At 39.4% G+C, this 17,410-nt stretch overlaps 1 protein-coding gene across 4 annotated transcripts in view; it reads right to left on the minus strand.

Moving 5' to 3' along the window:
* Window positions 1-17,410, minus strand: part of LOC127414352 (lysosomal-trafficking regulator-like) — a 134,450-nt gene that overhangs the window by 49,019 nt on the left and 68,021 nt on the right. For all 4 annotated transcript variants that reach the window (XM_051652313.1, XM_051652314.1, XM_051652317.1 and 1 more), the window contains 5 exons: window positions 16,733-16,870; window positions 14,076-14,274; window positions 12,104-12,232; window positions 8,655-9,246; window positions 5,984-6,164 (listed from right to left, as the gene is read on the minus strand). In XM_051652313.1, the coding sequence (XP_051508273.1) occupies window positions 5,984-6,164; window positions 8,655-9,246; window positions 12,104-12,232; window positions 14,076-14,274; window positions 16,733-16,870 (1,239 nt within the window). The remainder of the gene's footprint in view (window positions 1-5,983; window positions 6,165-8,654; window positions 9,247-12,103; window positions 12,233-14,075; window positions 14,275-16,732; window positions 16,871-17,410) is intronic.

Below are 17,410 nucleotides of genomic sequence, written 5' to 3' on the forward strand. Positions count from 1 at the left end.
CTTGTTACGCAGGTTTTATGACAGTTCTTTTCTACTCCTCATGTCTCAGTATCTAGCCTGCTCAGTGCATCCACGTGAGAGCTAACAAACTCATTGACTATTTATACACAGACACTAATTGCAATTTAAAAAGCCACAGGTGTGGGAAATTAACCTTTAATTGCCATTTAAACCTGTATGTGTCACATTGTGTGTCTGTAACAAGGCCAAACATTCAAGGGTATGTAAACTTTTGATCAGGGCCATTTGGGTGATTTCTGTTATCATTATGATTTAAAAAGGAGCCAAAAATCTATGTGATAACAAATGGCTTCATAAGATCACTATCCTTAAATAAAATACAGTTTTTTTGCATGATCAGTCATATTTTCAAAATCAATGCCAAAATTTCACAATTTCTGCCAGTGTATGCAAACTTTTGAGCACAACTGTATACACACACACACACACACACACACACTATACACACACACATACATATATATATATATATATATATATATATATATATATATATATATATACATACATACACACACACACACACACACACACACACACAGCACTAGCTAGATAGGTTGAGAGAATATACCAACAAAGTCATGTAGTGACATAGGCTGAGCCTCGAGGATAATAGCCACTTTATACATAACACTTCGTGCATCTCGGTGTTATCCGGTGGCTATTGTTTACAGTGCTGAAAAGATGGCGGTCCCCCACTAACTTTAAAATCTTAAGCTCTTTTTGGATTTTTGTTATACGCTGTGCTCCTCGGTGCAGTCCGGCGGCCAGTTATCAGAGTGTGGATATATTTTCTTTTACGTTTTTCCGCGAACGTTCCTTGCTGAACTGCCTTTCGGTTCTATCCGGAGGAATTGTATTACTTTTTTGTTCATCATCGCGGTATCTCCCCAGGCTATTTACTGCTCTGTTTGCCTTTGCCTTTTGGTTCTATCTGGGGGTGTTTTTGTTAACGAAGTGATCATGGCTCACGGTTCTATTGCCACTGGCCTCCAACTGACATGTAAGCTGCGGCCCAATACACTTCGCCTTGACGACGGCCATGATGCCTGTCTGCCTTGTTTGGGAATTCAGCATTTGAGAGAGGCTATTATGGGCTAGTCTTTTACTATGTCGGAGAGGCGGTTCCGTCTAGCTGGGTTAGACCCTAATTCGATGGTGAAACTTGGGGAGTCGAAGTTACCTCCCACCACACGGACTGGGAAATGTTGTGCGTCTGCGGCAGCTGGTGCCCCGCCCCCATCTAAGAAAAAGGCAAATTCACTGAGCGATCATATGGAGGAGAATTCACTTTCTAAGACAGTTGTTGTCCTTTCTTTTGAGATGTTAGAGCTAAAATGTCTCCTTCAATAGCTTCAGCCTGGGGTGCCTGCCACTCCTGTAACTTTAACACAGGAGGATGAGGATAGTTCAAGTAAATAATTGGGGAAGAGCCTCTTGACTCCCCTTTTCTTCTCATCATTCTGATGTGCTCTCTACTAGTGCTTCTGACTTTTTCACGATCAGTTGGATGCTGTGAATGTTATTGTGCAATCTTCCCCCAAGGATGTTCATTCTGGTCTTTCAGCTGTGGGGGGTTCTAGAGGGGATTCAGTTCAGTCATCAGGACAGGCTCCGTCCTCTTCAGATGACACTTTGGCTGTGCTCCGATGGCGGTTGCTCGTCTAGGGCTGAAAAATTTACCTGCCTAACCAGCCCAGTCCAATGTCTTTTTTAGACAGTTCTCAGCTGCGACTTCCTTTGCTATGCCACCATGCAAAGATTTTGTGTCAGAATTTTCTAAAGCCCTCACAGGGTCTAGTGCACCTAAGTGGTGATCAAAGACTGCTCGTACACTAGCGTCTATGACTGAAGCAGATTCAATCAGGGTGGGCTGTGCTCAAGAAATAGAGCAGCCTGTCGCAGCCCTGGTGATGTCAACTGACGAGGCCCTACGGGGTAATGTGCGATGCCCCAGTGCCCAATATGGTCGCACAGACTCACTGCTGAAAAAGGCATACGAATCTGCTGCCTATATAATCTGAGCTGAGAATACAATCTGTCAGTTACTCCTCGCTACCACCAATACATTGGAGTCAGCAAACGTTGACCCTCAGTTTCTCAGTTCCTACAGACGGCTCTTCTGACTATGGGCCATGTGACCTGTGAACTAGGTACTCTTACCGCTACACTTCTGGCAGCCCACCGCCAAGTGTGGCTTGCTCAGGCGAAACTGCCTGAGGATTGTAAGAAGACTCTGCAGGACCTCCCAATCATTCCTGGACACCTTTTTGGGCCTAACATTCCAGAACTGCTGGAAAAAAGTGTGAAACTGTCGGAGCCCACTTGTCAGCTGACACAGGTGCAGCACAATCCTGCCTTTAAGGTGCCGACAGCCCAAGCTCGCTATCGCTATACAATGCCAGAACAATGCTTCCGGCAGCATCCTACGCATCCTCAGAGCCCAAAGAGGCCTCGTGCTGCTGACGATGCTCAATATTTCGGCCTCCTCATTGGCATAAAGCCTGAAGTGCTTGGGCCGTCAGCCGATCGTTTTTCAATGCAACACCTACAGTACTGGAGGAGCACAACAGTAGATTCCTGGGTTTTGACTACCCTGGGCTGGGGGTATGCTCTACAGTTTTGACGCCGTCCACCCAAGTTCTCAAGGATTGTCCCTACAGTAGTCAGGGATGCAGTTTGTTCAGTGGCTCTCTCTCAGGAAATTTGTTCTCTGTTGGGCAAAGGAGCCATAGAAAAGGTTCATTCCCTCGTTCAAAGGGAGGTTTTTTTATTCATCTTATTTTCTAGTTTTGAAAAAAGATGGTGGTTTTCGTCCAATTCTCGATTTAAGGCATCTAAACTTGTTCCTGAAAACTCTGCCCTTTTGAATGTTACGCGCAACCGACGTTCTTTGGTCTGTCATGAGGGAGTATTGGTTTACGAGCATCAACTTGAAGGACGCATACTTTCATGTTCCGATTGCACCTTAGCACAGGAAGTTTCTTCGATTCAGTTTCAAAAACCAAGACTATCAATTCAAGGTCGTACCATTCGGTCTGTCTCTGGCCCCTCGTGTTTTCACGAGGTGCATGATTGCAGCTCTGTATCCTCTATGGCCCAGAGGAATGCGGATCCTTCCAGCCCATTTGGACAGGATGCGCTGTCTCACCAGTGGCCGAACTGCCTAATTTATGTATTTCCTCCTATTCCACTGTTGTGGGAGACATTACCAAGGATCTCCCTGTGCAACCACAGGGTGCTTCTTGTAGCACCCAGATGACCAGCTAGGCCTTGGTTTCCCATACTTCTGAGACTATTGGTGGGCAGACCGTGGTAGCTTCAGCTCTGGAAGGATCTGCTGTGAACCTGCTGTTGTTCATACTATTGTTAGTGCTAGGGCTGCATCCACACATCAGCTCTACGCTGCACATTGGAATTTTTTTCTCTTCATGGTGCAGGGATTGTGGGTTGGATCCTACAGTTATGCATGCATTGGTTGCCGGATGATTCTGGCGTTGTGCTTCGGCCAAATCAACCATTTCTTCCTAAAGTTCTGTTTCCTCAGTTTGTAAATCAGTCCATTAATCTGGCTGCATTTCAGTGTTCGTCCCAATCAGATGAGTCGAGGGATCACCTCTTGTGTCCTGTGCAAGCCTTGAGGTGTTACGTGGATGCTACCGTTCGTCTTAGACAAACAGATCAGTTATTTGTTTGCTATGGTGGTGTCCAGAAGGGTGCCGCTGTATCTAAGCAGAGATTGTCATATTGGACTGTGGAGGTGATCACTCTGATATACAAGAAATCCCAAAAGCCCTTGCCAGGAGGTATCTCTTGTCATTCTACTAGAGCTGTGTCTACATTCTACAAGGTCAATATTGCTATCCCTCATGCTGTGAGTTCAGCGGTTCTTCAGGGACAGCCTTGAATGTTTTTCAGGTGAGTGGCATTCCTCAAGACTATGTTAGTAGTAGTCATTCACTAGTGCTTAAGCACTGCCTCTGGCAGTCAGGAGGAATGAAACAGAACGCTAGTTATGTAGGTAACTGTGGTTCACTCGGAATGCACGAGAAAGACGTATCAAGGCTGTACGCTGAGTTAATGTGGGTATTATCCTCCAGGCTCAGCCAATGTCACTACATGACTTTGTTGGTATATTCTCTCGACCTATCTAGCTGGCGCTGTGATAATCCACTAGTGCTTAAGCACCACCTCTGGCGGTCATTCTGAATTCACAGAACCACAAATACCTACATAACTAGCGGTAATAATTCCACTCGCGATCTCTCTCAGTTTCTCTCTTTTTCTTGCACACACACACACACAACCTTGTTGCTCCAATGCTGAAAAGCAGCACATCCTCCATTGCAAGTTCTAAAGTGACGTTTTCAAACTAGCAACGGAGGCTTGAGCTGTATCAAAGTAAAACGCTGAATCTGTGGCAGAAGAAAGTATTTCCACTCACAAGATTGTTTTAGGGACGAAAACCAGAAAATGTCTTGAGATATAAAACCCTGAACGATATATTAAGGTGTGGTAAGTGTGGTATAAGCTGAATAATTGACTCCGGCCCATTGAATTGTTGAAAAATAATGCACACCCGAGGTGTAATGCTGCTCCGCTGCACATCGTGAACGTATTACCACCTCAGGTGTGCATTATTTTTCAACAATTTAATGGTCCGTCGTCAATTATTCCTTACATATCTACAGTATATATGTACACCCACTGTGTTTTACATAAGAGCACATAATAAAGCAATAAGGTCATTGCTTTAATAAGAATTAATATTACTTAATATTAATGGTTTTGCCTTTATATGATAATAATTATTTTAGCTGTCAGGAAAATATGTTTAAATTAAAAATATATGTGTGATGTGATTATTTCAAATTGTATATTTTTACTTAAATATTATTAGATTTTAAATACTAAAAGACAAGAACGGTCTTCAACTAGATCTTTTTATGAACTATATAATATATTATAATATAATATATCTTTTAATATAATATAAAATAATATAATACATATTTGTATATAATATAATACATATTGTAAGGATTCAATCTTTCAATTCAGTCATATATTATTAATCTCATAACAACAAAGCCATAATAAAATCTTGTTTGAAAGCTTCAAGTGACAGTGTAGGCATCTTTCATTGATGTTAACTGTTAAATAACAACCAACAGATGGAATATACATTACTGTGCAAAAGTTTTAGGCACTTGTGATAACTGTTGCATAGTGAGGATGTCTTCAAAAATATGTCGTAAATAGTTTTCATTTATCAGTTAATGTCATACAAAGTCCAGTAAACATAAAAAAGCTAAATCAGTATTCAGTGTGACCACCTTTGCCTTTAAAACAGCACCAATTCTCCTAGATACACCTGGACACAGTTTTTCTTGGTTGTTGGCAGATAGGATGTTAAAAGCTTCTTGGAGAATTCACCACAGTTCTTCTATCTATTTAAGCTGTCTCAATTGCTTCTGTCTCTTTATGTAATCTCAGACTGACACGATGTTCAGAGGGGGGCTCTGTGGGGACCATGACATCTGTAGCAGGGCTCCCTGTTCTTCTATTCTAATCTTTTCTATTTGCAAAAGTAATGTTTGTGAGTCTAACATTTATATTTCCTATTGACACACTAAAGCTGAATATATAAATAACCATCTTAAGACAAATGCTTTTGTGAAACATCTTATGTGCCTAAGACTTTCGCACAGTACTGTATATCACTTTAACTTCCAAGACATCAAACCTTTAAACAATTTTGTTGTAAATTCCTACAACGTGAAACGAGCACACATTTCCTTTTCTCAGGCAGAGAGAGAACTCTACTGAGCATGTGCAGAGTGAATGTCATCACTCTTGTTTTTATGGGATTGAAGAAATCTAGTGTGTTCTGATTACCCCCTGTCTCCCCAAGAGCTCTGCTATGAGAGAGAGAGAGAGATAAAGATAAACAAGAGCAGACCTTCATGACGCCCTGCTGTATGAGAGGAGACGAGTGGTTGACCAGGATGAGCAGAGCTTCAGGCTGGATGAGTTTATCCATCACCTCCTCCAGCAGGAGATCCGGCAGCAGCAGAAGAACTCCTCTCAACAGATCATACAGACCACAGCAGATCAGAACCAGACAGTCTTCTGCACTAGACCTGAACAATACACAAAACACACACAAATAACATCGGTTAATCAGAGTAATGACGGCCAGATCTCCTTGTTTACAAAAAACAAAAACACAGTTTTTCAGTGGTTCGGTTACAAAATATATAAAGAAGAGAGCAAAGGATTGGTGCATTTGACGTTGTAGTGACAGACTGATGTATATATACAGTATTAACAGAATTCGTCCATAATCTACTGACAGCCAGCACAATGGATAATGCACATTTTCTGTTTTCAAATATTTAAAACATTGTTTTTTAATAAATGTAATTTAAGTTAAATGTTAATTTCAGATGTGTTATGTTCAGGGGCAGAAATTAACCAGGGCTTGGGGCAAAAATACCCCAATGCCCCAGACATTTAAAATTTCGGGGTCAAAAATGCACTTGCAGTGAATTCATCAAAATCAGTAACCATATAATTATTTAAAATGTATACTAGTAGTGTATTTATTGTTTTATGTTGATATCTTGCATATGTACATTATTACTAATTGTGTATTTGATGTTGGTTGATTTTATAGGTAACAGACATAATTGTTCAAATTGAGAATATATTTGAATTAATTTATTTTAAGTATTTCACATACTGTAAATGGATGACGTGCCATGTATTTTATATATGGTTAAGGAAAATATAATTCCCTAATTAAGATAAAAATGCCCCTGAAAATAATTTCCAGAGGGCATTTATTGCCAAATGATTTAAAAAAAATAAAATAAAAATTTGTTCACATTAGGTTGTATTACACATCATGTACAGTACATTTGTATATATGGATGAATCTCACCAAGAAATGTTCGAGACATATTTATTTTAATTTTGTGGTGAAATTTGATATTTAATAAAATGAAGCCTGTTTTTATGAACATTCAAATTCAAGCTTTTATTTTTTTGCATTATGTAATATTATTATCAAGACAATTAAGCACATTTATGCAACAAATGTTCACTGCTATGATGCAAAAAAATATATACACTATTTAAATTGTAATAATCTAAATGATATAGTATTTATAAAGTACTGGACGGTTCCCAAACCAGTACTTTTGACCTGGACGTTTTTTTTTTTTATTAATCTTTTTTTTTACTTAATCCAATTGGAATAAAATTCCTTGACTTTGATCAAATATGGCATCTTAAAACACAAAAAACATTTGGACCATTTTCTTTACATTTTATTGGTTTTATTTCACTTTGTTACACTTGTTGTGTTCCCGGTCAAAAGTGACCGGCCATTGGAAATGAATGGATTAGACTACAAAACACAGAAATATTAAGTGTTCAGGAGCATCCCAATCCTTTAGATGAGCACATAAGTGGATGTGTTTTTGCACACACAAAGTCCTTGGACACACACACGCACGCACACACACACACGCACATGCACAAACGCACAAGGACAAACACACATGCACAAACGCACACGCACACACACCTGTTAGCAGTTACAGAATTACTCAAACCAGCCCATCTGGCACCAACAATCATCCATGTGATTATCTAATCAGCAAATCGTGTGGCAGCAGTGCAGTGCATTAAGTCATGCAGATACGGGTCAGGAGCTTCAGTTAATGTTCACATCAACCATCAGAATGGGGAAAAAAATGTGATTTGGACCGTGGCATGATTGTTGGCGCCAGATGGGCGGGTTTGAGTATTTCTGTAACTGCTGATCTCCTGGGATTTTCACACACAACAGTCTCTAGAATTTACTCAGAATGGTGCCAAAAACAAAAAACATCCAGTGAGCGGCAGTTCTGTGGATGGAAATGTCTTGTTGATGAGAGAGGTCAACAGAGAATGACCAGACTGGTTCAAACTGACAAAGTCTACGGTAACTCAGATAACCACTCTGTACAATTGTGAATGCTATTCTGAGATGAGGGTTGGCGCTGTTTTGGCAGTACGAGGGGGACCTACACAATATTAGACAGGTGGTTTTAATGTTGTGGCTGATCGTGTGTGTGTATATATATAGTTCAAAACCTGTCATAATCACTAAAAAAAGAAGTTGATAAAAAGATCTACTGCAATATCTTATGATAATATATGCAATATGAGAGATTTATAAACCAGGAACACAAAATGTGTTAGCACAAAACGAACACAACACAAGGGTTAAATTATGCTGATTAAAACGAGACAAAAAAAATTCTACAGTAATGTGGTAAAAATACAGTATTTAATAATGACAATCTAATGGAAACTACAAAAAAACCTTAAAAGCAAAATGTACTGATTACAGACACCTTAAATGCACTTGATTGTAATGAAAATAATGTCACAATGCAAAAAATCTTATTGTCATAGAAATAGGCTTCATTATCTTTATGCAAAATATAATGTATACATTTTTCATTTTGGGACGCCCTTTCCATGTTTTAGATTGAGTCACCCAGAGTAAATTAGTCGTACTGAAAACTAGCATCTAGTACTTTCTGTAATATAAAAATCATTCAGCCCTTGATGTGTACCTGTCATTGCTGGAATCAGCTTTGCTGTGTCTATCATAACCGGGTGAGTATGTGTAACTCTCCCAGTCATCTGGTGGGGCGGCGCGATCAGCCACAGTTGGCCAGCGAGCGATTGCCAGCAAGCCGTTCTGTGCAGGAAACGCCAAACCCAGACTGGCTAGATTACTGTGACTCGCCTGGAAGGACTGGATCCCCATGAGGCTGTCCGGTCGGCACGGCGCTTCCTCACTGGTCCAATCGAAATGGTCCTTGGACTCCTCCGGGCTGCTCGCTGTCCCGTCATGCTCCTCCTCTACGCTGATGGAGAGTGTTAGATTTCCTGCAACACCTCCCTCCTCCTTGCCGCACACGTTTTGAGAATCACAGATGGTCTTTGTTGACTCGCAGCTGCTCAGGAGTTGCTCGTCACCGCCACGTTTCAGGGTCTCTGTGCTGCCCAGGGTATCCTCCTCGCCTGGTTCGGTGTGCCCAGGTAAGGTCCTGTGAGCCAAGCGGGGTGTCAGGGATGGAGAAGAGTGTGGAGAGGGGCCGATGCTCGGAGGTCGCAGTGACAGCTCCTCATCTCCATGCTCAGGGGAGAGACTGTGGCAAACTGTAGGACCAAGACACATAAATTCGTCAAACATTGTTTTACTCTTTTAATCCTCCTATTGTCTTAAGAAACTGCATCCTCCTTTTGTCCTTCAGGCCATTTTTGTACATTTGTACATTGCAACAAAAAATCATGTTAGTAAATGTATTTACTACATATTACCTGTTCAAAAGTGTTAAAAATACTCTCTCTGTTTGTGTCTGGACATGTGCATGTGTGCACAAACCCTGATGTAGAGAAAAGAATGCAATTTGTGGGAAAGATGCAGCACCCAGTGAAACAGGTGGGGAAGCTAGAGCAGTGGTTCCCAAACCTTTTTAATCTGCGGCACCCCTTTATAGTGTTTTTTTCCCCAGGGCACCCCAACCACTGAAAAATTAAATAAATAAAACATATATGCAATTGAAAATACTTCTTTATTTAAAAAAGGTTAATATTGATATATTAACAGATTAAACTGAAATAATGTAGCCAACAAGTGTTTCTCATAAACATTGCTTCAAGTTTTTAAAGTAATTATTCAAGTGCTAGTAATAAAATAAGAGTAATAAAAGTGTCAACAGTGCTTTAAGTTTCTTTTTTAGTAACAGCAGCAATTAATCATTTAAAAAAGGTAATTCAATGAAAAATAGAACAACTTCAATTTACTCTGTGATTTTTAGATATACATTAATAAAGATTTAATTAAATCAGAGTTTGACTGAAAAGCTGACCTGTTATTGAAATGTATTGGGCTTAAAGCTTCTGAAGTTATTCAGCCAAGGACGGTGAGCCACCCGGATTGAGGCAAGTCACTACGCCACCATGAGGACTTCCAAATTGGGGAGAAAATAAAAAAATTAAAAATAAATATTGCGTCAAGACGGCGCAGATTTTTGTCCCATCTGTTAACACTCCCGTAGTACATTAACGTCTGTGTTTACATTCATATTGCACCAAAAAACGCATTTAATTGTTCACGCACGCAGCTGAGCTGCATTCACCACATGAAAAGAGCGCTCTATAGACAGCATGCACACATACGCATGTGAGTGTTTAAAAAGCTTCCATCTGTAGACAAATAGTGCGTAGGTATGGAATTGAGTCAGTACTCGGTACTTTTAAATGGTGGCTATTAAAATATTAAACTGAGCGGAAGCCGCCAGCACTGGCTAGGGGTGCCGCGGCACCCAGCTTGGGAACCACTGAGCCAGAGAACAGTATGGGGCTAGGGGTTACATTTTGAAGGAGAAATTTTGAAAGATTTTTGGGTCAAATTTGATTCATAGATGTACAAAAAAACTACTTAAAGCTGCATAACATCTAGAAAGTCCGAAGGTGAAAGGTCACAACTGTTTTTTCTCATACCGTTCAAACTTGACCAGTTATGACAATGGAACAAACAATTGGTTTTAAATAGTTATTTTACTAAAACAATTATGCACAATTTTTATATATTTTTTTGCTTACGTCATGTCCGTAAATAAAGAAAATAAGGTCCAGCTATACAGCGCGTGTATATGTGCGGTGATAGGTGTGGTAGTATTTTGAAGCCGAAAGTTTGTAGCCACAACAAATGAGCGACATTGACCATGGATCATTTAAAAAGGCAATCCTCTGGGAAAAGAAAGAAACCTCGAACCAAGAAGAGTCTGCAAACAAAAAGGGAAAACGACAGAGCCCGTAATAAAACACCAAACAACATCGGCTTGGCTTTTTCAGAGGTGGTGACAACTAAGAGATCTGAAAGGATTTCAAACTGACCCAGAGAGTTTTCTTGTTCGATAGGTAAGATATTTTATTGGATTGATAGTTAGCCAGGTAGCTCTCTTAGCGCGGTAGTTCGTTAGATAGCGTTAGTGGCATTTTATAATGGATTGTGGTACTGTAGTGCTTGATTTCATTTTCAAGGAAGGACAACGGAAACAAATTACTTTATGCTGGTAACAACGTCAGTCTCTATACCAGGTACTACCTTAGTCTATAATAGTTATAATAGTTTCACCGTTTGACTTTATCTGATATGTCGAATGTCAGCATTGCCTAACTTTTGTAATGTTATTTATTTTGAAACAATTGTTTTCAATAAGTCAAAACAACAGCAAAGATATGCTGCTAACCTGCTCATTTTCTGGATATCCGTCTTTTTCTTCCTTTCATATTTTTTCTTTCTTTATTTGAGGGGAGGGGGCGAGTTTTGTTGTTGTTAATGACATTCGCTCTGATAAGATGATCGCTTGTAACCTTGGTTACACCGGAACTCCTCAAACCATCATATTCATCCGTGCAGAAGAGCAGAGCCGAAGCTCGACTCACGTAATTCCCAAAACAGTGTTCCTCTGCAAGTAAATTGCAGTTTTATGCTTCAACCGCTAGAGGGCCAAAAGTTACATAGTGTAGCTTTAAAACTGGTTTGACGATAGTTCATAAAGAACTTAAAAATATTTCTTCACTATACACTTGGCTATGCAAGAATAACACTTAAAAAAACACTTGCACATTGTATAGCATTGTCACCTGTTGACTGCACTCTGGTTTGGTCTTATTCCTGAAAGCAATTTTACAGAGACAGGTCTGCGCTGTAATTGATTTGATTGTATTGATGATTGAATGACTGTATTCTCTAAAGGTCATGAGTTTCAAAGCGTTAATGCAGCAGGGCGATACAACCAGACAAGGACATTTTCAGCAAATAATGGAGACGGTTATAAAGTGGCGACAGAATGAGTAAGTGTGAATATATTTCAGATTCTGACTCCTCCCTGAAAACTACATAATCATCGGCGAGCGTTCGGGTGGTTAATGATCACAAGTCTGCTGCTTTAAAGAGATTGGAGGTGACGCTGACCCTGAGCTGGGTGGAAGTGATGTGTTTTACCTTCAGCAGGCATCTCTGTGATAATGGTGGGAGAGAGAGACACCACAGAGCTGCAGGCGGATTTTCCTCCACTGCTGGATTGCCGCAGGTACATCATGGACTGAACTTTTTCCTGGTACAGCTTACCATCTACCAACCACAAAAATGATTTGATAAAAACAATGCATGAACCAAAATTTTACAGTTTAAGTGTTGTCAAACTAAATATTAACAGTAGGCCTGCCAAGTAAAAGCATTAAAGGGATAGTTCACCCAAAAATGTAAATTATTTCATCATTAACTCACCCTCATGACCAAACCTATATGGCTTTCTTATCTTCCAATAATTATGATTATCGTCATAAATGTACAGCTCTAACTTATGTTAACGAATACAACCTTACTGTAAATTGTTACCAATAAACGTTTGGTCCGATTCTAACACAAAGCTATTGTTGGCTTCAGAAGATTGGACTACTTTTTTCTGTCTTTTTTGGAGCTTGACTGTATACTTCACCAACTTTGCTTTTACTGAAAACTGAAGCTCTGACATTAGCCGCTTTTTTACCATCGGGCCGAATAGTTCCGAGCAGGTAAGGTGCGGTTCCAGTAACATTTCCACCTGAGCACGGTTCGGCACGGCATGATGACAAACCGTACTCGTACCAGATTTCTTGGCACTGTTTTCTAACCGTGCTCAACCTTGCTGGAGGAATGGCTTTAGTACGTTGCGATACACGATCATCAATTTGCCAATGCAAAGTAACTCAGTTGTTCCTAGGTAGCTGGCCATATTCGCTAATTTTTGGTGTAATTAATAAAAAGTACGGTATGTTTGGTGCATCTTAATGGTTTTATGATGGTTTGACTAGTATAGTATATTATTTGTCTACACGTCTTTTTCGTATGGGAGGGAGTTTACGCTATCTAGCTCTAGGGGTGTCTCTCGCAAGTTCCATCAAGATACAGTCTTATATTGATTCTCTTAGCCAGCGATCCGATGTTTGCCGAAACCTCAAAGTCTGCAACGATGTGATTTCAATTTGATTAAGGGGCCTGCGATCGATATGAAACAATATTATATGCCTATTTTACACAATCAGTTACATTTAATATCTCACAAATGCACCCAAAATATCATTTGAAAATTTTATTGAGCTCTCCGAAAAGTGAAAATACAGTAGCCACCTTGAGACATCCACAACAATATAAGGTTGTTGACAACAATAATACAGAACTGATAATAAATAATACAATAATACAGAACTGATAATAAATAATACAAAAAATAAAGTCACACACATGTGATCATCAAGATTCACACCTAATAACAGCTGGTTTCGGATCAAGAAGTTACTTACTACAGTCAAAATAAATGCACAGACAAAATTTCAGAGGTATTATGCTATTTTTATTAGCATATGGCGAACACACACACACAATCATACCTCAAACGTGAATTTTGAAGCCATATTGTATTGCATACGTATTTTGTTTTAAACACACGGCGGCTTCAAAATTCACGTTTGAGATATGAAAGTGTTTAATTTATTTTGTAGACCAAAACTTATAAGTATCGTCAAGTAATGTTTAGTACAGACATTATTTTTCTCATAAGTTGAAAACCCCATTATAAAACCCATAGGAAAATCCCATGGTGAATCAGACTTCTGGGTTCGCCTACAAACTGACATCACGGCTGAACAGCTCTAGATGTTCTCAGTTGAAAACACATTGATTTTGCCACATTTATGCCTCTAATCCACACTAGAGTTTCTCTTTCCTCCTTTTGAAAACGTTATCCATAACCACATACTTACACATACAAAAAACAACCAAAGCCATCTTAGTGTGGACATGGACTAAGAACTCGTCTTGTGCTCCATGGAAGAAAGACAGTCATATGAGTTTGGAAAGACATGAGGAATTATTCCACTAATGTGCTGACTCAAGTCGCAACAATCAACATTGGTTTTTCAAGAGTTGTGCTCACCAATGTGCAGGGAGAAGTAGAAGCTGGTGGGCGTGTGACACACATAAGTGTTCGTGGGGGGGTGCACGGCCAATAGGAAGTTATAGACCAGCCTCAGCAGGTCCAGATCTGGAGGAGAACCCAAAACCTCCTGGATGATTTTGACAAAGGACAGGCAGACCTCCTGAGGGATGGAGGTCAGGTACTCGTCCCGATGCTCCTACGAGAAGAAAGAAGCAGCTCTGATGACGCTGCATGCTATGATGTGATGATGTCATTGTAATATACACATGCTGAATTTTGATTCATTTTTTGGGACAATTCCCAAATTTGGAAGCCATTTTTCTCAGTCTCAGTGTTGCCATAGTTACTGCGATTTGTAGTATATTTATAGTAGGGCTGGGCGATAGGGCGATATAATCGGATATCGACAATATCTGACAAACATCCCGATGCCAACTGCAACACTTATTGACAGATGATGATCGACAATATCAGGAATGACAAAACCAAGGAGCTGGGAAGTTGCATAACATATTAAATAGTAGCCCAGGGTGTGAAATTAGCACGCTTAACCCGCCAAATGTGGGTTTTTTATGCGCGGTGGCGAGTAATTTTGCTCATCGTTCTATAAGACGTCTCGGGCACATAACAAGAAAAGCTGTTAAACACAAAGACACGCAATTGAAGAAACACATTTTATCCTATTTTTAAGAACAGACGAAAGAAAAGCCGTCAATGCATGTGTCTGATTTTGTTTGTTTAGAGGCATGCAGCACAAGTTTGTCTCGTGGTACATGCCCATGTCAAGAGTTCTCACTTTTGCTTTTTTGTTTCAGTCATCTGAAAACTGTTTGCAAGAATATTGTCATCTATGAAAATGCTGCAAATGACCTCAGAGGAGGTGCTCACTGAAATTAGTTTGTTTTATTTCCATGAAGCAGTTTGTACTTAAAGGGTTCGTACAAAAACGAAATTTCTCTCATCATTTACTCACCCTCATGATATCCCAGGTGTGTATGACTTTCTTTCTTCACCAGAACACATTTGAAGAAAAATAGAAAAATATCTCCGCTCAGCAGGTCCTTAAAATGCAAGTGAATGGCGATTTCTCTTTTGAAGCTCCAAAAATCACAGACAGTCAGTATTAATGTCATCGATACGACTCCAGCTGTTAAATTTATGTCTTCTACGATCGATTTTGGTGCGAAAAAAGATCAATATTTAAGTACTTTTTAACTATAATCCAACGCTTCACGAGAGGGTGGAGTCAAAGTGGTCTCTCGTGTGATATGTTCGTGTTGCCATGGATATCAAGGAAATCTCACGTTCTCCACTCGTTTGAGACATCCAGGATAAGCACACAAACGCACCATTGTGAGTAAAGAAACAGATAAATACAGATCTAAACCAAAACCAACCGAGCTTCTGTAAAGTGTTCCTCCTTCTCACTTGTAAACAGCGCTGCTCTTCATGTGTGTCGTATGTGCGTCAGTTCTCGCATGTTTCAAATGCCAATGCAATTACGTCACACGCGTACCGCTGCCGACTGGAAGCATGGTTTAAAGTTAAAAAAAGTACTTAAATATTTATGATTTTCACACCAAAACGATCGTATCGCTTTAGAAGACATTAATTTAACAGCTGGAGTCGTATCGATGACATTTATACTGACTGTCTGTGATTTTTGGGCCTTCAAAAGAAAAATCACCATTCACTTGCATTCTAAGGACCTACTGAGCGGAGATATTTTTCAGTTTTCTTCAAATGTGTTCTGCTGAAGGAAGAAAGTCAGACACACCTGGGATATTATGAGGGTGAGTAAATAATGAGAGAAATTTCATTTTTGGGTGAACTATCCCTTAAACATGCGTTGTGAACGCAACTCTGCAGGTTCACTTTATATACATCTTTGCATTAAAGAAACTGATTTAATAAAAAAAGATTACAAGAACACGTTCACCTTGAACCTAAAATTTTGTTCTATTTTCTTTTCTTTAGGCAGCATTATAGAAACACTATACAAACAAAAATTCAAAAAAGAACAGTGGAAATTATTAGGCTTACACAAAATAGGAAAACTGGGCTTTTCTGTTCGTTAAAGCACAGATTAAATGAAGTAACAAACTGTTGCAGTCATTTTATGGAATTAGAAAAGATGTGGGTTATGTTGAACTTTCGAGAGGTAATGGTTTATTTATATTTCAGCTATTATTATTATTATTATGTTTACATACATAATTGTCTTTAGATGTTAATTTGTACTTTCAACCTGTTTTCACTGATAATTGCGTGACTGCAAATGAGGTCGTTGAAGACGGTAAATATTTGAATTTGGAAGGTGGTTACTGGTTTTCATGTTTCAATAAATTAATTACATTTTTAATTTCAAAATCAAAGCATAAATACCTATTCACTGACCTATAGGCAGGGGAGTTGATGATGTGATCAGATATTGCAATATTTTCCTATGAAAACATTCTTGCATATGGCCCAGTCCTACTTTGTATGGCAGTGTAACTGGGTTTGCAACATCTCTAACTATCATTTTACCATTCTTTAGCTGTCTTTTCCAAATCTAGTTCATACTTAACATTTGTTAGGGCACTGGCCATTAAATAAAACGATCACATTTTAGATCTTTTCAGGGTCCATGAGGTCATGACCTCTGCTCTCACCTGAAGCACCTGGCAGGTGAGCAGAAAGCGATGGACCACCTGAGCCTTCAGAAGCTGACGGATGTTGAACATCTGCTGTGGATGATGCACCCGGATGAGGATCTCTAGAGCCATGAGCAGCGTCTCCCACACACCACACTATAATACACACACAATAAATAATGAATAATAGTGACACTTACTGTAGCAGACTCACAGACGCTCAGTTAGGTTTGGATGTGTTGGATTGGTGGGCATTCTCACATGGAATCGGCACACTTTTTTCACATTTTCTGTGCTAATTGCGGAAAATATGCATTATTTTGCAGAATAGATAGGATAGATAGAATAGAATAGAGGAGATGAATAAAACATGAGTTGATTTAATCCTTAGGGTAGAAGGCAATTAATTCTCAATCTTGTGAGTTTGTATCAAAGAATGAAACGCTTTTTTTAAATAAACAATGAGACAGTTTGTTTTGAACGTTTAGAATAAAATGCCCACATAAAGATAAAAAATGCCCCTGAAAATCAAATCCAGGAGCCAAATATAGCCTCTTAACATGAAAGTGAATTTCTGACGGTTTCCAGCACATCTAAAATTCTGAATTGTGTTTAATAGAATTCTGTGCTGGAAATGATGCTGGTGGAAATGACATTTTTAACGTTTTTGGAAATAAAATAAAATGACTGACCACT

The sequence above is a fragment of the Myxocyprinus asiaticus genome, chromosome 23 (assembly GCF_019703515.2).
Source record: "Myxocyprinus asiaticus isolate MX2 ecotype Aquarium Trade chromosome 23, UBuf_Myxa_2, whole genome shotgun sequence".
Classification (NCBI taxonomy): Eukaryota; Metazoa; Chordata; class Actinopteri; order Cypriniformes; family Catostomidae; genus Myxocyprinus; species Myxocyprinus asiaticus.